This window comes from Oncorhynchus keta, chromosome 2 (assembly GCF_023373465.1).
Source record: "Oncorhynchus keta strain PuntledgeMale-10-30-2019 chromosome 2, Oket_V2, whole genome shotgun sequence".
Taxonomy (NCBI): domain Eukaryota; kingdom Metazoa; phylum Chordata; class Actinopteri; order Salmoniformes; family Salmonidae; genus Oncorhynchus; species Oncorhynchus keta.
The window spans coordinates 19,926,396-19,947,814 of NC_068422.1; the positions used below are offsets into that span (position 1 = coordinate 19,926,396).

Consider the following 21,419-nt stretch of genomic DNA (forward strand, 5'->3'; position numbering starts at 1 on the left):
TGTCTCACAATCAAATCAGATTGTGAGACAGATCTACTCAGATCAATCAATTATAAATCCCTTGTTACAACAACAGTTCTCAGGGTCATAAAGTACTATACAGTAACCTCTATCACATAGCCTGCTGCAGGGGTTATTGTGGACAGTTTATATCCTCTAACTCAGTATTGTGTTATAGCCTAGGTATGCTGCTACACTTTTATCCAATGGTTGTGGATCACAGAAACCTGACTTGTGCATTTCCTTTCCTCTTTCAGGATGACCAGCCAAGAGCATTCCCTATACCTACCAGCTCTCGCTCCACGGGCAGCGTGGACTCTCCCATCACCAGTGGCCCGAAGAGGAGAGAGACCGGGGTAGCCCTGGCTGCCAACTTCACTGCTAACAACAGGTGGGTCGCCTCACCCACCTTACACACACAGACATGCGCATACACCAAGGTTTTTTTGAGTAAAATGTGACGCCAGACATTTGACCAGCAATGTTTTAATTATTTTAATTTCCTAGTTGCATATGCATTGGTTGCGTAACCTGATTAATCAAATCAAATGTATTTATATAGCCCTTTGTACATCAGCGTATATCTCAAAGTGCTGTACAGAAACCCAGCCTAAAACCCCAAACAGCAAGCAATGCAGGTGTAGAAGCACGGTGGCTAGGAAAAACTCCCTAGAAAGGCCCAAACCTACGAAGAAACCTAGAGAGGAACCAGGCTATGTGGGGTGGCCAGTCCTCTTCTGGCTGTGCCGGGTGGAGATTATAACAGAACATGGCCAAGATGTTCAAATGTTCATAAATGACCAGCATGGTCAAATAATAATAATCACAGGCAGAACAGTTGAAACTGGAGCAGCAGCACGGCCAGGTGGACAGCAAGGAGTCATGCCAGGTAGTCCTGACGCATGGTCCTAGGGCTTAGGTCCTCCGAGAGAGAGAATTAGAGAGAGCATACTTAAATTCACACAGGACACTGGATAGGACAGGAGAAGTACTCCAGATATAACAAACTGACCCTAGCCCCCGACACAAACTACTGCAGCATAAATATTGGACGCTGAGACAGGAGGGGTCAGGGGACACTGTGGCCCCATCCGATGACACCCCCGGACAGGGCCAAACAGTGAAGAATATAACCCCACCCACTTTGCCAAAGCACAGCCCCCACACCACTAGAGGGATATCTTCAACCACCAACTTACCATCCTGAGACAAGCCCAGAGTATAGCCCACAAAGATCTCCGCCACGGCACAACCCAAGGGGGGTGCCAACCCATACAGGAAGATCACATCAGTGACTCAACCCACTCAAGTGACACACCCTCCTAGGGACGGTATGAAATAGCCCTAGTAAGCCAGTGCCTCAGCCCCTGTAATAGGGATAGAGGCAGAGAATCGCATTGGAAAGAGGGGAACCGGACAGGCAGAGACAGCAAGGGCGGTTCGTTGCTCCAGAGCCTTTCCGTTCACCTTCACACTCCTGCGCCAGACTACACTCAATCATATGACCCACTGAAGAGATGAGTCTTCAGTAAAGACTTAAAGGTTGAGACCGAGTTTGCTTGAAAATAAAAGAAAGCCGCACACTCTTGGAGCTGAGATGCAAAAATGTAATACCAACGTTTCGTCAGCCAAGCTTTCTTCATCAGGGTATAATCACAAACACTGCGGGATGACTCGTTTATATAGTGTCAAAAGACACAGGTGTCTGTAATCATGGCCAGGAGTGGCCTAATATCATTGGTTAATAATCAAATATTAAAATGTCATACAAAGAACAGCATACAAACAAATGGATAGCATACGATCATAGATTAATTTGACTATACAAGTTTACACACAATTACAATGGCAGTCACAATAATCACAAGAATGGCTTCAGATCAAGGTCTACGTTGAGACCGAAGGGCACAATGGTCTTTAAATTAAAGATCCAGGCAGCCTCTCATTTTAACAATAAATAATCAAGGTCACCCCCTCTCCTAGGGAGGGTGACATGTTCGATGCCAATATAACGCAGAGACGAAATCGAGTGGCCTGCCTCCAAGAAGTGGGCCGCAACTGGATAAGTAAAGTTTTTACACCTAATGGTGCTACGATGCTCTGAGATACGTACTTTTAATTCACACTTTGTTTTACCTACATCATTTTTACCACAAGGACAAGTTATAAGATAAATAACTGCCTTAGTGGAGCATGTAATAACACCTTTTATTGGGATCGATTTCCCTGTTTGTGGATGTTTGAAGGATCTACATTTATAAGTACCATTGCATTGAGCACAGCCATTACATTTGTAATTTCCATCCAGTAGGGGCGCAAATAGACATTGTTCAGGAATATCTTGGGGTGGTAAATCAGAGTTTACCAATTGGTCTCTGAGATTTCTGCCCCGCGAGAATACGACCAAGGGAAGGTCCGAAAACACATTACCGAGACGATCATCGGATTTTAGGATGTGCCAATGTTTGAACAATTCCCTTAATTTGTTCAGAGCACTTTGAATAGCGGGTCGTTAAAACGCAAGAATGCGTCTTTTTGCGAGACTGACCTTGAAAAAGGTCATGTCTCGTTTTGTTTTGAATTTTCTCAATGGCAATATTAATCTGATCATTCTTGTAGCCCCTCTCCTTGAACTTTCTTTGCGTCTCAGCCATATTTCTGTCAATCAGACTGTTTTATTTTGCAAATTCTTTTGATTCGACAGAATTGGCTGTATGGCAAAACATTTAAGGGAAGTGGGTGACAACTATCAGCCCTCAACAAACTGTTACGATCAGTAGGTTTCCTGTAAAGATCAGTGTATAGAACATTATCTTCACACAAGATCAGAAGATCAAGAAAACTGATTCGACGTGTATCAGATTGCATAGTAAATCTCAGATGCTCAGAACAGGAGTTAAGAAAAGCATGGAACGCCTGGAGCTGTTTTGCATCACCCCTCCATAGAACAAAAATATCATCAATATACCGTTTCCAAATAATGATGTGAGGCAAGAAAACATTTTTGAGAGGATTGAAAATAGACTGTTTCTCCATGTAACCCACATACAAATTAGCATAGTTAGGAGTCATGGGGGATCCCATAGCAGTCCCTTTAGTCTGAATAAAGAAATCATTTAGAAACATGAAATAGTTATGCGTGAGTACTATTTCAGCCAATGTTACAATGCATGCACTGGAAGATAGTTCATTAGGGTCACGTTGCAGAAGAAAATGTTCCATAGCTTCAATACGGCCCTCGTGTGGAATATTAGTGTATAATGACTCAACATCAAAAGTAACTAACAAGCTATTCTCAGGGAGAGGATCAAGAGATTCAATGATAGAGATCATACTGCTGGTGTCCTTTACAAAGGAGGGTAGCTGTTCTGTGAGTGGTCTAATAAAAAAAGTCAACAAAAGTAGATAGCGGGGCCATTACTGCATCAATTCCCACTACAATAGGGCGCCCTGGAGGTTGTGTAACATTCTTGTGTAATTTCGGCAAAGTATAGAAAGTGGCAATTTTAGGGTGTTGACTAGCCAAAAAAGCATGTTCTTTTTTGGTTATCTGACCAGAAATTAAATACCCATCTAGGACAGACAAGATAGTATTCTGAAATTGGGAAGTGGGGTCACTTCTGAGTTTCTTGTAAAAGGTGTTGTCAAGCAGCTGTCTATGACACTCATGTACATAAGCTGTCCTATCCATGAGTACAACCGACCCACCCTTATCAGCAGGACGAGTTTGCGTCTCTCACATGGGTAGGCAGACCATTCCATAAAAATGGAGCTGTATAGGAGAAAGCCCTGCCTCCAGCTGCTTGCTTAGAAATTCTAGGGACAATTAGGAGGCCTGCGTCTTGTGACCGTAGCGTACGTGTAGGTATGTACAGCAGGACCAAATCAGAGCAATAGGTAGGAGCAAGCCCATGTAATGCTTTGTAGGTTAGCAGTAAAACCTTGAAATCAGCCCTTGCCTTGACAGGAAGCCAGTGTAGCGAGGCTAGCACTGGAGTGATATGATCAATTTTTTGGTTCTAGTCAGGATTCTAGCAGCCGTATTTAGCACTAACTGAAGTTTATTTAGGGCTTTATCCGGGTAGCCAGAAAGTAGAGCATTGCAGTAATCTAACCTAGAAGTGACAAAAGCATGGATACATTTTTCTGCATCATTTTTGGACAAAGTTTCTGATTTTTGCAATGTTACGTAGATGGGAAAAAAAGCTGTCCTTGAAATAGTCTTGATATGTTCTTCAAAAGAGAGATCAGGGTCCAGAGTAACGCCGAGGTCCTTCAGTTTTATTTGAGATGACTGTACAACCATTAAGATTAATTTTTCAGATTCAACAGAAGATCTCTTTGTTTCTTGGGACCTAGAACAAGCATCTCTGTTTTGTCCGAGTTTAAAAGTAGAAAGTTTGCAGCCATCCACTTCCTTATGTCTGAAACGCATGCTTCTAGCGAGGACAATTTTGGGGCTTCACCATGTTTCATTGAAATGTACAGCTGTTTGTCATCGGCATAGCAGTGAAAGTTAACATTGTGTTTTCGAATGACATCACCAAGAGGTAAAATATATACTGAAAACAATAGTGGTCCTAAAACGGAACCTTGAGGAACACCGAAATTTACAGTTGATTTGTCAGAGGACAAACCATCTACAGAGACAAACTGATATCTTTCCGACAGATAAGATCTAAACCAGGCCAGAACTTGTCCATGTAGACCAATTTGGGTTTCCAATCTCTCCAAAAGAATGTGGTGATCGATGGTATCAAAAGCAGCACTAAGGTCTAGGAGCACGAGGACCGATGCAGAGCCTCAGTCTGATGCAATTAAAAGGTAATTTACCACCTTCACAAGTGCAGTCTCAGTGCTATGATGGGGTCTAAAACCAGACTGAAGCATTTTGTATACATTTTCAATTTTTTTTGAGAGGAATGGAAGATTCGATATCGGCTGATTGTTTTTAAAAATATTTTCTGGGTCAAGGTTTGGCTTTTTCAAGAGAGGCTTTATTACTGCCACTTTTAATGAGTTAGGTACACATCCGGTGGATAGAGAGCCGTTTATTATGTTCAACATAGGAGGGCCAAGCACAGGAAGCAGCTCTTTCAGTAGTTTAGTTGGAATAGGGTCCAGTATGCAGCTTGACGATTTAGAGGCCATGATTATTAAGAGATATAGTACTAAAACACTTGCGTGTCTCTCTTGATCCTAGGTCCTGGCAGAGTTGTGCAGACTCAGGACAACTGAGCTTTGAAGGAATACGCAGATTTAAAGAGGAGTCCTTAATTTGCTTTCTAATAATCATGATCTTTTCCTCAAAGAAGTTCATGAATTTATTACTGCTGAAATGAAAGCCATCCTCTCTTGGGGAATGCTGCTTTTTGGTTAGCTTTGCGACAGTATCAAAAAGGAATTTCGGATTGTTCATATTTTCCTCAATTAAGTTGAAAAAAATAGGATGATCGAGCAGCAGTAGGGCTCTTCGATACTGCACGGTACTGTCTTTCCAAGCTAGTCCAGTTTGGTGTGGCGCCATTTCCGTTCCAATTTAGGGTGTCCACGCATGGTGCTCAGAATGCCAGAAATCACATTAAGTTTATGGTAATTCAGCTTAACAGAACATGCCACGGCATGCTTCATTCTTACTGAATTCTGATGAGCAATTTTAAGATGTTAGAATACATAGGCAGCCCATGCTTTAAGCTTTCCCAAAAGTAAATTTCATTAAATTGCCAAAATAGCTTACTGTTTGAGTTCTCTCTTGCGCAACATTGATTGATATTTCAATAAATGAAAAGGCTAAAGTCAATTTCTTTAGTAATGCGATATTTTTTTCAGTTAGTGGTGTTTAAATATATATTATAAAAAATCCAATTCAAATCCTGTATGGTTGGTTGGTATGGATATGACAGGTATGTTTCTGAAGACCTGTATAACATGTCTGAGGGTTGAAGGATTTATCACACCATCTCAACAGTAAGAGACTTATGTGTACTTGGAGGTGAATTATTATGATAATGTGTACTTTGTTAATATTGATAGCTCTGACTGAGAATCTCATGTGTCATCTCTCTCCTCTCCTGACTGACTCACTGAGGGTATGGAGTGACACCCCCCCCACAAAGTAAAAACTAAACTCAAATTAGAAATAACTTACAAAGCTGTCATTCAATATGCTAATGGTTGGTTAGTGAGATGTACCTTAAATTCATAAATAAAATTGTATTGATAAATAAATTATAATCAGGCCCAATTTGAAATATTCTTGATGCCTCTTTCTTGATTATTGAACTGCGTAAACATTCCTCATTTGTCTCGTCATATAACATTTTAATCATTAAGAAGAGGTCTGTTTGCTTATTTCAAGACATGGCATGTGGGGGTAGTGAGATTGTCTTATCTAGAAAAATGTATTGATTGATTAACCAATCATTCTGCCATCATTAACACGGTGGATAAATCGAATGATTTATTACTGAAATATTTAAAGTACGTGGGTTAAGGAGAGAAACAAAATGGTGTAGTTTCAGGCCATGTGGCAGGCACAAGGGATGGGGGTGTGAGCATGTGGGTCTGGGCAGAGGAGATTTAGTCGTTTGTGTGCCTCTGTATGTTTTGTATTTGGTGTAAAAAAACAAATGTTATATATATATATAAAAAATACCCAGAGATGTTTTGATTGGTATAGGTGATGACAATCATTGTTTTTTTTTCTCTCAAGACTCCGATTAGACTCAGATTTGTAATATTCACATAATTATATTAAATGTAACTTCTTTACATCAAGTTTGCCAGTACAACTAAGATAAGTAATTCTTACTTTTACTATCTTGTATAAAATATAGTAATTTTGGCTATAGTTTTGTCATTTTACATGCCTAAAAGATCAAATGAAAATATATTTTGTGTATTTTCATCCAATATCTGTTTCAAATCATAACATTTCTTAATGACCTCTCATGTTTACCTTTTGAAGACGGTGTGAAACATGAGGGACATTTTACTTCCACCACTATCGGTTGAATTGTAAACAACTAGTATGTCCTAAATGTCATTGCAGTGTAAAGTGGTAGCAAAGATATGTATGTTTGTATAAAAATATTAAGAAACTACCTCAAATATTATTTTCATACTAAGCTAAATCTTAAAACTGTTTGTTCTCCAGTCTTCCCAACTTTACCATGACTTGTTATGATAGTTTGTCAATCAGGGTTGACACTCTTAAGGGTGTGCAGTGACATTTTGCCCTGGATATTTTAGGAGCAACAAGGGAGCTGTGGGGAACTCTGTCACAACCATCTTGCATAACAACTACTCTGACAAACCCCTCACCCCCAAGAGCTCCAACCAGAAACCCTCCTTCAAGTGAGTCAATAATACCTTAAATAATTTCATTGTCTATCATTTAGTATTTTTCAGCATACGGTAAACATATATATACTGTATGTATTAGTACTTCAAAGGTTTGTGCTGTTTTGATACTATTGATAAGAAGTATGTGAAAGCACTTGGTGACAACTGCTGATGTAAAAAGTATTTATAAATACATTTGATACTAAGTTAATGTTCATGTCTCTCTCTCTTTCTGTGTGCTCAGTAACATCCTGAAAGCCACAGTGAATGACGAGGGACCCCTGGAGAGCAGCTCTCTGACCACCAAGTCCCAGAAGAACTTCTCCTCGTCCTCCTCTACATCTAACAACAATGCTGGCCAACGTAGCCCCAGAGGCTCCCCCAGCCTGCCCCGCAGGAGAGAGGTCACAGAGGAGGAGGCCGAGAGGTCAGAGTTCACTCAGCAAGGCACCTTGGGAATCAATGCTCTTGTGTTGTAATGTTTTCTCTAGCAAAGTTCTTTAGTAGTGGCCTTGCACGTTCTCTCTCATGGATTGGACAATGGTGGAAACTCCCTCCAGCCAAAGCTTACACCAATCCTTTGCTTTTAAATCCATGATGGTTTGTGCAAGTGTAACATTTTTGGGGGAAAAGCGGGATGCAGTCACAATTCTTTTAAGTCATTCTCCGTCCTTCTAGCTCCTTGTGTTGATTTGTGGTGAATTTGTTTTGAACATATTGCTCATCCTAGTCCTAACCTTTGACCTCTTTGTTGTTGTCTGTAGGTTCATCCAGCAGGTGAACCAGGCAGCGGTGACCATCCAGCGGTGGTATAGACTCCACACCAGGAGACAGTCACAGCATGCCAGCCAGGCTGCCCTCAGACGCATCCTCACCACCAAGAAGAAGGTAAACGTCTGGTCTGCCTGATCTCTGTTTAGCTGAGTAGACCACCACCACACAATACTACTAGGCCATTGTGGTTTAATCCACTGAATCCATCGTCACTAGCACTGCGTCCATAGAATGAATGTCCTAATAAGATAATATACAGTACCAGTCTAAAGTTTGGACACACCTACTCATTCAAGGGATGTTATTTATTTGTACTATATTCTACATTGTATGAAATAACACATGGAATCATGTAGTAACCAAAAAAGTGTTCATAAATGTTATATTTGAGATTCTTCAAAGTAGCCACCCTTTGCCTTGACGACAGCTTTGCACACTCTTGGCATTCTCTCAACCAGCTTCACCTGAAATGCTTTTCCAACATTCTAGAAGGTAGTTCTCACATATGCTGAGCTCTTGTTGGCTGCTTTTCCTTCATTCTGCGGTCCAACTCATCCCAAACCATCTCAATTGGGTTGAGGTCGGATGACTGTGGAGGCTAGGTCATCTGATGCAGCACTCCAACTCTCTCCTTCTTGGTCAAATAGCCCTTACACAGCCTGAAGGTGTGTTGGGCCATTGTCCTGTTGAAAAACAAACCAGATGGGATGGGGTATCGCTGCAGAATGCTGTGGTAGCCATGCTTGTTAAGTGTGCCAGCAAAGCACCATCGCACCTCCTCCTCCATGCTTCACGGTGGGAACTATACTTGCAGAGATCATCCGTTCGCCTACTCTGCGTCTCACAAAGACACAGCGGTTGGAACCAAAAATCTCAAATTTGGACTCATCAGACCAAAGAACAGATTTACACCTGTCTAATGTCTATTGCTCGTGTTTCTTGGCCCAAGCACGTCTCTTCTTCTTGTTGGTGTCCTTTAGCAGTATTTTCTTGCCAGCAATTCGACCATGAAGGCTTGATTCATGCAGTCTCTTCTGAACAGTTGATGTTGAGATGTGTCTGTACCAAAACAATTCAAGCTTCTACTTCTAAAAATTCACCTTTCCAGAAACAAGTCTCTCACCGTTGCCGCTTGCAATAGACCACCCTCTGCCCCCAGCTGTGCCCTGGACACCATGTGTGAATTGATTGCCCCCATCTATCCTCTGAGCTCGTGCTGCTAGGTGACCTAAACTGGGACATGCTTTACACCCAGGCCATCCTACAATCTAAGCTCGATGCCCTCAATCTCACAACAATTTTCAATGAACCTACCTGGTACAACCCCAAAGCTGTAAACACGGGCACCCTCATAGATATCATCCTAACTAACTCACCCTCCAAATACACCTCTGCTGTTTTCAACCAAGATCTCAGCGATCACTGCCTCATTGCCAGCAGCCGCAATTGGGTCTGCAGGCAAACGTTCCCTGAAACACTTCTGCGATAGGCCTTTCTAATCGACCTGGCCGGGGTATTCTGGAATGACATTGACCTCATCCCGTCAGTAGAGGATGCCTGGTTATTCTTTAAAAGTGCCGTCCTCACCATCTTAAATAAGCATGCTCCGTTCAAATAATGTCGAACCAGGAATCGATATAGCCCTTGGTTCACTCCAGACCTGTCAGCCCTTGACCAGCACAAAAACATCCTGTGGCGTTCTGCATTAGATTCGAATAGCCCGCGTGATATGCAACTTTTCAGGGAAGTTAGGAACCAATATGCACAGGCAGTTCGGAAAGCTAAGGCTAGCTTTTTCGAACAGAAATTTGCATTCTGTAGTACAAACTCAAAAAAGTTCTGGGACACTATAAAGTCCATCGAGAATAAGAGCACCTCCTCCCAGCTGCCCACTGCGGCTAGGAAACACTGTCAGTACCGATAAATCCACTATAATTGAGAATTTCAATAAGCATTTCTCTACGGCTGGCCATGCTTTCCACCTGGCAAACCCTACCCCGGTCAACTGCCCGGTACTCTCCACAGCAACCCGCCCAAGCCCCCATAATTTCTCCTTCACCCAAATCCAGATAGCTGATGATCTGAAAGAGCTGCAAAATCTGGACCCCTACAAATCAGCCGGGCTAGACAATCTGGACCCTGTCTTTCTAAAATTATCTGCCGCAATTGTTGCAACCCCTATCACTAGACTTTTCAACCTCTCTTTCGTATCGTCTGAGATTCCCAAAGTTTATAAAGCTGCCGCGGTCTTCCCCTCTTCAAAGGGGGAGACACTCTAGACCCAAACTGCTACAGACCTATATCTATCCTACCCTGCCTTTCTAAGGTCTTCGAAAGCCACGTTAACAAACAGATTACCGACCATTTCGAATCCCACTGAACCTTCTCCGCTATGCAATCTGGTTTCAGAGCTGGTAATGGGTGCACCTCTGTCACGCTTAAGGTCCTAAACGATATCATAACTGCCATTGATGAGACATTACTGTCCATCCGTATTCATCGACCTGGCCAAGACTTTAAACTCTGTCAAACACTTCATTCTTATCTGCAGACTCAACAGCCTTGGTTTCTCAAATGACTTCCTCGCCTGGTTCACCAACTACTTCTCTGACAGTGTTCAGTGTCAAATCGGAGCGACTGTTGTCTGGACCTCTGGCAGTCTCTATGGGGGTGCCACAGGGTTCAATTCTCTTCTCTGTTGACATCAATGATGTCGCTCTTGCAGCTGGTGATTCTCTGATCCACCTCTACGCAGACGACACCATTCTGTATACTTCTGGCCCTTCTTTGGACACTGTATTAACTAACCTCCAGACGAGCTTCAGTGCCATACAACTCTCCTGGCCTATTTATTGCCTTACCTCCCTTTTCTAACCTCATTTGCACACACTGTATATACATTTTCTTCAACTGTATTATTGACTATGTTTTGTTTAATCCACGTGTAACTCTGTTGTTGTATGTGTCGAACTGCTTTGCTTTATTCTTGGCCAGGTCGCAGTTGTAAATGAGAACTTGTTCTCAACTAGCTTACCTGGCTAAATAAAGGTGAAATAAAATAAATTAAAACTTGATTTCTGTGAAGCATTGATTTGGGCTGCAATCTGAGGTGCAGTTAACTCTAAAGAACTTGTCCTTTGCAGCAGAGGTAACTCTTGGTCTTCCTTTCCTGTGGTGGTCCTCATGAGAATCAATTTAATCATAGCGCTTGATGGTTTTTGTGAGTACACTTGAAGAAACGCTCAACGTTTAAGTTTTCCCGAATTGACTGACCTTCATGTCTTTAACGTAATGATGTACTGTTTTTCTTAGCTTATTTGAGCTGTTCTTGCCATAATATGGACTTAGCCCTATTTGGTAAAAGACCATCTTCTGTATACCACCCCTACCTTGTCACAACACAACTGATTGGCTCAAACACGCTAAGAAGGAAATAAATTCCACAAATGAACTTTTAGCAAGGCATACCTGTTAATTGAAATGCATTTCAGGTGACGACCCCATGAAGCTGGTTGAGAATGCCAAGAGTGTGCAAATCTGTCAAGGCACACTTTTTTTGGTTACTACATGATTCCATATGTGTTTCATAGTTCTAATGCCTTCACTATTATTCTACAAGGTAAAAAATAAAATAAAGAAAAACCCTTGAATGAGTAGGTGTGTCCAAACTTTTGACTGGCACTGTATATGCTACATGGCAGACACTTTTATCCAAAGTGACTTCTGGTGCAGTGGATACAGTGTGCAATGCCTTCAGAAAGAGTTCATACCCCTTGACTTAATCCACATTGTGTTGTTACAGCCTGAATTCAAAGTGGATTAAATATTTTTTTTTCTCACCCATCTACACACAATACCCGATAATGACAAAGGTTCCCCCAAACATAACGCTTTGTGTTCAGGACAAAAAGTACATTTGTAAGCCAATTATTTTTGCAGGATTATTTAAGTGCCTTATTGCAAACAGGATGCATGTTTTTATGAATATTTTTATTCTGTACAGGCTTCTTTTCTTTTCACTCTCATTTAGGTTAGTATTGTGGAGTAACTACAACGTTGTTCCATCATTTTTCTCCTATCACAGCCATTAAACTCGAACTGTTTAAAGTCACCATTGGCCTCATGGTGAAAACCCCTGAGCAGTTTCCTTCCTCTCCGGCAACTGAGTATTGTTGTAGTGACTGGATGTATTGATACACCATTCAAAGCCTAATTAATAACTTCACCATGCTCAAAGGGATATTTTAGAGTCTGCTTTTTTAAAAATATTTTTTTATACACTTCTACCAAATAGTGCTTGAAATTCTCGACTGAGGAACCTTCCAGATAAATGTAGTTGTGGGGTACAGACACGGTAGTTACTAAAAAATGAATGTCTTCCTCTGTTATTGAACACGGAATGAGTCCATGCAAATTATGTGATTTGTTAAGCATATTTTTAGTCCTGAACTTATTTAGGCTTGCCATGACAAAGGGGTTGAATACTTATTGACTCAAAGCATTTCAGCTTTAATGTTTTTTCTAAAATGTTCTACGAACAAAACTCCACTTTGACATTATGGGGTATTGTGTGTAGTTCAGTGACACAATCTCAATTTAATAGATATTTAATTCAGGCTGTAACACAACATATTGGAAAAAAATTAAAGGGGTGTGAATACTTTCTGAAAGCACTGCATATAATCCCTGTGGGAATTGAACCCACAACCTTTTTGTGTTTACTGTGTGAAGGAACGAGAACAGAGCGCAGAGGAGGAGAAGTCTCCAGAGGTGCAGAAGAAGGAGGAGGACCGGAAAAGGATTCGTGAGGAGAAGGCTCGTCTTGCCCGCGTCGCAGCCATTCAGGTATTGTAGAGGAATATTTAAACAGCCTCAGCGAAGGTATACAGGATGACTGAATTATTTCTGAATGTATAGTTGAACTATAGCTGAACTTCCTACAGTAAACCTCTCTTATTGTACCTGAATCATAACACAGTGGTCTCTTCTTTGTTAGATCCCACTCCCTCAACTAGAGGTCGACCGATTATGATTTTTCGATACCGATTATTGGAGGACCCCAAAAAAGCCGATACCGATTAAGCTGCCGATTTTAAATAATAATTTTGTAAAAATGTATTTGTAATGGCAATTACAACAATACTGAATGAACACTTATTTTAACTTAATATAATACTTCAATGAAATCAATTTAGCCTCAAGTAGATAATGAAACATGTTCAGTTTGGTTTAAATAATGCAAAAACAGTGTTTGAGAAGAACGTAAAAGTGCAATATGTGCTATGTAAGAAAGCTAACGTTTCAGTTCCTTGCTCAGAACATGAGAACATATGAGAGCTGGTGGTTCCTTTTAACATGAGTCTTCAATATTCCCAGGTAAGAAGTTTTAGGTTGTCGTTAATTATAGGACTATTTCGCTCTATACCATTTGTATTTCATTAACCTTTGACTGTTGGATGTTCTTATAGGCACTTTAATGTTGCCAGTGTAACTGTATAGCTTCCGTCCCTCTCCTCGCTCCTCCCTGGGCTCGAACCAGGAAAACAACGACAACAGCCACCACATCGAAGCAGCGTTACCCATGCAGAGCAAGGGAAACAACCACCCCAAGGCTCAGAGCGAGTGAAGTTTGAAACGCTATTAGTCAGATACTTAGATACTTGTATGCTCAGTCAGATTATATGCAACACAGGACACGCTAGATAATATCTAGTAATATCATCAACCATGTGTAGTTAACTAGTGATTATGATTGATTGTTTTTTATAAGATAAGTTTAATGCTAGCTAGCAACTTACCTTGACTTACTGCATTTGTGTAACAGGCAGTCTCCTTGTGGAGTGCAACGTTATTGCGTTGGACTAGTTAACTGTAAGGTTGCAAGATTGGTTCCCCTGAGCTGACAAGGTGAAAATCTGTCTTTCTGCCCCTGAACGAGGCAGTTAACCCAACGTTCCTAGACCGTCATTGAAAATAAGAATGTGTTCTTAACTGACTTGCCTAGTTAAATAAAGATTAAATAAAGGTGTAAAAAAAATACAGATAGGTATTTTATGATTGTTATGAAAATGTGAAATCGGTCCTAATTAATCGGCCATTCTCATTAATCGGTCGACCTCTACCCTCAACTACACCTGTCTTTCAGACACTTTTCAACCCCAAATGTTCCCCAATCCCAACAAATGCCACTCCTTCGGTTTTTGTTGTATCCACGATGCCCCATCAAGTGCCTGCTCCCCCCTCCACGTTTTCCTATCCCAACAAATGCCAAAGGCTTTAACCCCACAAAGCCAAATGCTTCAGTCTTCATGACACAAATGTAGTAGATTGGAAAATAACCTTGCAGACAGTTCCCATGCAGCCTGGGTGGTGGTCTGTTCCTGCTCTCTAGCCAACTACTTGTAATGTTTGACAATTAGTGACTTTGAGTTGGCAAAATGGCACAAACAGATCTGGAACAAGGCTAGTTTCTGCTCCGGGGTGAAGTTTCCCATAGGTACAGATTTAAGATCCGCTTCCCTTAACCTTTATCGTTAATGGGAAAAATGCTAAACTGGGCCAAGATCAGCGTCTAGGGGCAACTTCACCCTAGTTCGCTGGTCTCTTTCTCCGTGACCCTGCCTGCCTAATGTCGCCCCCTCCTGCTGTGTTGTAGGAGCTGCAGCAGAAGAGAGCCCAGAGGGCTGCTGAGATACAGGCCTTGGCCCAAGAGGAGATGGAGACCCTGAGACAGAGTGGCAAGGTGGGCCATAAGAAACCGACTAAGACCACCACCTCCTCCCCCAGCAACAAGAGCCCCACATCCCCCTGCAACAGGAACCCTATTTCCCCCACTGGCTCTGACGTCAAGGCCCAGAACACAGGTCAGTCTCTCCCTGAGCCTCTAATGGCAACTTTCCCTGTCAAGCCTAGGGCAGTCATGGATGTAATGTAAATTAGTGTGCATTTCCTTTCTCCATTGCCAGCTAAAATACCCTGTCCTGTAAGCACATATAGTTGCATATAGATGCCCTCATGTTTTTCCTTTGTCTGCAGACTCTAACAATGTGAACGTTGTGACTGACCTGGATGACGTCACCAACCTGAGACCGCTGTCCCCTGCACTGTCCAATCGCAGAGACTCTCAATGCTCTCAGGTAACAAACCATTGATTCTAGCTCTAAATGTACCATAACAGTATGAGATCTGATCTTTGGAATATTCCCATTTGTTTATGCATTCTCATTCTTAAACCTGACTTACTGATCTGTATATCGTCTACAAAACCAGTGCATTCAGGCTGATTTAATATCATTCATGTCCTGGCGCTGTATTTGTTCTTCTCTGTATAACAGGAGATTCTGCAGCGGTCAGTGAGTGTGGAGGACCAGCGCCAGGGGGCGCCATCGAGCAGAGCCCATTCTAAGACCACCCTGAACGACCTGCTGGACACTCTGAAGCTCCTAGAGGAAGAACCAGAGAGGCTGTCTGAACCCAAGAGCTACCACAAGGAGAAGTACTCCTGGATAGATGAGGTAAGGCTGCACTACATTTCACAAAGTTGTACCCTTCCCTCTGCCCTTGTTCACTCTCTTTAGCAGATCTGAAGCTACTTGTATCTGGTTTCTAACCATATCGCTTTTATCTATCCAGTTCTGTTTCACACCTTGATTCACCGCAGCTCTTGGCAATGCCTTGTAATGCAATAGATTTAAACTACTTGATGTCTACTCTACCTTTTAGCCTTTCATATTTTAATGAGCTAACACAGTCTTGGGACGTACAGGAGACCCAGTGGTGCAATCTCAAGTCGTCACATACATTCTCTCCCTGCTCTCCCTTCTCTCACATTCCCTCCCTGACCACTGATAACATGTTTATATTATTTATATTCTATCAGGATGGAGACTCCAACTCCCTGACCACTGATAACCTGGAGCGTCATGGTCAGCTGGTCCATACCCCTGTGCTGCCAGACGGGGGCGCTCTCCTCTCTGAGGCCAAACTACAGAGCATCATGAGCTTCCTGGATGAGATGGAGAAGTCTGAACAGGAGAGACCTCGATCTGTCACCTCAGGGTCACACAAAGAGGTGAGGGGAGGTTCGCTCAATGCCATTGTCCCGACATTGTTAATAAAATAAGGGTTTGCGAGTGCTGGGCTTGCCTTCATTTCTGACCTAGACCAACAACCTCTCAATGCTGATAATGAGGGGTATTTAGTTCTTCCGATGTCACTTTTATTATACACACCTCTCAAATCTAGAGATGTGACTTGAGCATTTAATTTACCCCACCATATAGGGTGAGGTAGATCATGTTTCAGGTTAGATCTTGAGCTGAAAGGGTGATTGCAATCAGGTGTTGCTAAAATAGTTAGATGTTAGTGAGTTGGACGGTGTGTGTTGCAGTGTGTGAGCTCTGTCTCTGTCTGTCTCTAGATGTTGTCAGAAGAGGAGCTTGCGGGAATAGAGCAGGCCTCGGCCACGGCTGCTGAGGTCACTGGCTCCATGATGAGACTGAAGTTGGAGCTGGAGGAGAAGAGGCGCACTGTCAACATGCTGCAGACCGCTCTGGTGAGAACGTGAATAATATTCACTGTATTCCATCACAAGATCCATCTCACAGCCATATGTGATGTTTTCTTTTTCACAAGGGAACACTTATTAATTAAAGATGTCATAGCTTTACCCCATCTCAATTTGTTGTTACTAAGACAACTTTGGGTGGCCAAATTGCTAGGCCACCTGTTGCCTGTCCCTGGTCTATAGTGTTCACATGCTAAGCTGTCCCATCTGTCTCTCTCGCCCATTCTCCACCCCTCTCTCTGTCCCAGACCCAGCAGAGGGAGTTGACAGTGAGGCATGTGAAGGAGACAGAGAAGGAATTGAGCAGGAACTTCACTCTGCAGAAGGAGCAGTATGAAGCCACCATCCAGAGACACCTCACCTTTATAGACCAGGTACACACACACACACACACACACACACACACACACACACACACACACACGACCCCCTTACTCTTATCCAAAATCCAAGGCTACGCCATCACTCTCTCCTTTGAACTGAAATGTCATTAGCGCCTCTATTTTTCTCTCTGTTTGTGCAGCTAATAGATGATAAGAAGGCTCTGAGTGAGCGTTGTGAGGGAGTGGTGGGAGAGCTCAAACTAGTGGATCAGAAATACACTAAGAAGATCGGCCAGATGCAGGAGCAGCATGAACTGGTAAGTGGTGACACACACACTTCTTACAGTACTGACATCTGCCATCCTCTGTCCTGGCCACTAGGATGCAGACTTGAGCCATCCACCACTATGACTTAGAGGAGGCAGAGGAGATCAGTATTTGTGTTTTATCTATGTTTGTGGTTTAACAGTCTCTTCTGCTGCTAGCGACTTCTCTCTGCTTATGCCTTGTCGCCTTGCCATTATGTGTTTGCCTGCTTTGCTTGCTTCTGCTATTGTTGCTTTTTAATCACTCTGTTTTTTTCTCTTTCCTCCTCCTTTCCTCCTGTCCTGTCTGTTTCTCATTTTCCTCTGGCTCTAGGTGTGGCAAATTCTGGGTCCCTTGTGTGAGGTAACCTTTTTCCCTAACCCACTCATCACTCCAGTCTTGCTCTTCTTTCTTTCATTTTGTTCATTTGTCCTTTCTTCTGTCAGGACTCTATATACTCTATATATGCATGTGAGTTTATTCCGGTACAGTCTGCCTCTGTCTGTCTGTAGACTTGGTGTTGTAACAGTTTTTAAACCCCTGTCCTAGGCAGCTGACTAACCTTACACCATGTGTTCTCTCAGCCCTTGTCTTCACCCATTAAAACACTTAAACCCTATTCTTTCATACCATTTCCCTCATGTGGAATGTAGCTTCACAAACCATTTCTGTTTGCATATCAATACCAATGAGGTATATAAACATTTTAATATGAATATATGTATGTCTATGATCACTACACTCATCTATTCTTGGTCACATGGGATGTAGCCTTTTTTGCCTACAGAAATTACCCTTGATGTTTCTTTGAGGCACCTTTTGTCATGGAAGATGTGACAGACATGGTGTCGCTACAGTGTCCCTCCCAGTCACTGTAGTAACTTCTTTCCAAAGGAAGATTGACCTTTTTGACATTCAACCCTAACCTCTAACCTGCCCCTCTTCATCCTCAGGAGATCAAGAAGCTAAAAGAGTTGATGAGTGCCACAGAGAAGGTCCGCAGGGAGAAGTGGATCGACGAGAAGACCAAGAAGATAAAAGAGATCACTGTGAAAGGTGAGATGAGGGCCTCATTTGAAGCTGCCTCGAAGGCAGGATCTAGGATCTGCTTACTCTACGCTAACCTCCACTAAATCGTATTAGGGAGAAAAAAAGTTCAGTGTCTAGGGTCAACTTAATTTCACTTCTGAGAAGTACATGCATAGAGCTCAAATGTTTATCTCTTCACAATTACAATAATTACTTTGTTTGCAGTGTAACAATTCTGCTGTGATTTATTTCTGTGTTAACCAATGTTTCTCTTTCTCTCCTCTCTCTTGTACTTTTCGTTCTTGTTCTTCCTCTTCACTTTGTGCCAGGTCTGGAGCCAGAGATCCAGAAGCTGATCTGTAAACACAAGCAAGAGCTGAAAAAGCTGCGGGTCCTTCATGAGGCTGAGCTGCTGCAGGCAGACGAGAGGGCAGCCCAACGCTATGTTGGCCAGACTGAAGAGCTACGACAACAGCTGGAGAGAGACCGGGACGAGCAGTGTCAGAGAGAGAGGGAACTGGCCAAGCAGAGGTTTGTATGCACACCATATATGCATGCACGTGAGCTCACACACATTCACACTACGATAACACTGGCAGTGTAAAGGCAAGACATAAAACCCCAAATAATGGACAGGAAGTAGGTTTCTAAGTAATGTATCACCAAACCTCCCATGTAGATACTTAACCAATGTGGTTGTCTTTCAGAAGCTGAATTCATTAGAGTACGTGTGGTGGAGAGATGTCTTTCTTTGTGAGCGCCCGCATGTGCATGCTGCCCGTGTGTGAGCGCGTTGTACAGATAGCCTTATTTCCACCAGTCTGTTCTTTCCCACATGTCCTAGTGTCATTTTGTGGAGCTGCTGTGTGGTGTGGTCACACTGCCTGCTCTGTAGTGATAAGAGTGAAGGACTGGATAACAATGAAAGCGCCAGGAAGGCCGTGCTTGCGTCCTAAATGGCACCCTATATAGTGCACTCCTTCTGACCTAATCAAAAGTAGTGCGTAATAGGGAATAGCCATTTGGGACGTAGGCCAGTGACTGACCCCATTTTCAAATCAGGTAACCCCATCTGGAAACCCCACAAACCTAACCATTAGAAAACAACTTAAATTCGATTTAAATAAGCCTTAGGTAGCAAATTACCAACAAAATTCGACACATTACATTACATTACATTTAAGTCATTTAGCAGACGCTCTTATCCAGAGTGACTTACACGATCATTGACCTTCATACAAAAATTCCTCACTTCGTAGACAGATTCGTCACTTCCTCACGCTTTACCGTTTCCTCTCTGCCGCCATTCCACCCATTATAACATCATTGACCCGAATGGGGACACCTGTTTTATTCATTATTTCTATTGCTGTCAGGAGGAGAGGTGAAAATGTGTATTTTAATGGTTATTACGTTGACTGGTCATTTGGCTGGTCAATTACCGCCATCCAAAATTCCATGACCTTCACAACCCAATTGGAGCGTATCATTGGTTAAAGTTCCCCTCCAGAGGATGTTGCTGCCACTATTTTGACCTAATTCCTGTCCTAGTGCGGAAATGCTTGTTTAGTTCCACCTGCCAAACTATTATGTATGGCTCCTTAAAAATATTGATTAATATGACATGTGCGCAGCCCACACTCCACAATTTGTAAACAAACCAAACGCCAAGGTCAGGGTAGCTTAGCTAATCGCTACGGAGCACAGCACATTTAATGGTATCTAGGACAAGTCAAAGGACAATCCACTCTCCCGCCATCTTTTTGCAAAGGAATTGAATGATCAAAGATTAATACAGAATTTACTGGAGTTTTACCGGCAATGCTAGATGCTTGCTAACCTACTCCCTTGACCAATAAAGCTAGCTAGCCAGGTAGCAAGCTACCGGTAACTTAACAACTGTGAATAATTGTTTCCAAAGTTGTTTCAAGCGCAAAAATACCTTTAACTATGCTAGCTACCATTCAACTGTTTCTCTGATAAACTAATTATCTGAAAACGGTGCAGTTGCGTTAGTACTGGTAAAGGAGTGATTTACTCACTGAGCTATATATGAACTTTGCTACTTCATATGGGTTAGCTTCACCGTACAGTTACCTATACTATAGCTAGCTAGCTAGCTTGTTAGTATCCCATAGGACTACACTTGCTGCTTACTGTAGCACTGCCGTGTTGCACCTGTGTTGACATTTCACCTTCATCCACTTTTGATGTCACTAGCTAGCTATCCAGCTAATGTTAGCTAGGTGATGCTAGCCATAAAGATAGCTCCTAATAAGTTGTTTGGATAATGTGTGCCTTGCCAGGCTGCTTACTATAGCCAAATGATTGACAGTAGCTCATAAGAATAATAATAATATTAGCTTTTTTCTTATTCACCGTTTTACCGCCAGGCTATCCACCATCTCAATCTAAGTGCATTAGACAGAAGTAATCCGTAGCACCAGGTTGTAAACAGGAATTTGTCTACATACCTACATGTTTTGTAAGTGGTTCCAAATTATTTAAAACCAGCCCTCGCAAGACACGTATAGTCAGATCAAAATGTATGTCATTTTATCAGAAGCAGAAAACAAAATGTATTTCTCCATCAAGCCCAAATATATCATACTTCGACTAAAATCAGCCAGCGACTGATGTGGTGTACTCAGTGCCATCGGAAGAATCCCGGAACATATTCCAGTCTGCGCTTAAATATCACATTGAATATGACATTTACATAAGTATTCAGACCCTTTACTCAGTACTTTGTTGAAGCACCTTTGGCAGCAATTTTGGCAGCAATTATAGCATTGAGTCTTCTTGGGTATGATGCTACAAGCTTGGCACACCTGTATTTTGGGAGTTTCTCGCATTCTTGTCTGCAGATCCTCTCAAGCTCTGTCAGGTTGGATGGGGAGTGCGTCTGCACAGCTATTTTCAGGTCTCTCCAGAGATGTACGATCGTGTTCAAATCCGGGGCTCTGGCTGGGCTACTCAAGGACATTCAGACACTTGTACCGAAGCCACTCCTGCGTTGTCTTGGCTGTGTGCTTAGGGTTGTTGTCCTGTTGGAAGGTGAACCTTTGCCCCAGTCT

At 42.4% G+C, this 21,419-nt stretch overlaps 1 protein-coding gene across 2 annotated transcripts in view; it reads left to right on the forward strand.

Annotated features, from left to right (window-relative positions):
• The window catches only part of cep131 (centrosomal protein 131), a 52,798-nt gene that overhangs the window by 16,134 nt on the left and 15,245 nt on the right, over positions 1 to 21,419 (forward strand). The window contains exons 5-19 of one of the 2 annotated variants that reach the window (XM_035792431.2): positions 258 to 391; positions 7,252 to 7,356; positions 7,589 to 7,771; positions 8,109 to 8,232; positions 12,850 to 12,963; positions 14,774 to 14,981; positions 15,154 to 15,254; positions 15,453 to 15,632; positions 15,998 to 16,189; positions 16,538 to 16,672; positions 16,933 to 17,058; positions 17,208 to 17,324; positions 17,647 to 17,676; positions 18,267 to 18,369; positions 18,672 to 18,873. In XM_035792431.2, the coding sequence (XP_035648324.1) occupies positions 258 to 391; positions 7,252 to 7,356; positions 7,589 to 7,771; positions 8,109 to 8,232; positions 12,850 to 12,963; positions 14,774 to 14,981; positions 15,154 to 15,254; positions 15,453 to 15,632; positions 15,998 to 16,189; positions 16,538 to 16,672; positions 16,933 to 17,058; positions 17,208 to 17,324; positions 17,647 to 17,676; positions 18,267 to 18,369; positions 18,672 to 18,873 (2,054 nt within the window). The remainder of the gene's footprint in view (positions 1 to 257; positions 392 to 7,251; positions 7,357 to 7,588; positions 7,772 to 8,108; positions 8,233 to 12,849; positions 12,964 to 14,773; positions 14,982 to 15,153; positions 15,255 to 15,452; positions 15,633 to 15,997; positions 16,190 to 16,537; positions 16,673 to 16,932; positions 17,059 to 17,207; positions 17,325 to 17,646; positions 17,677 to 18,266; positions 18,370 to 18,671; positions 18,874 to 21,419) is intronic. The other variant, XM_035792439.2, reaches the window with a different exon arrangement.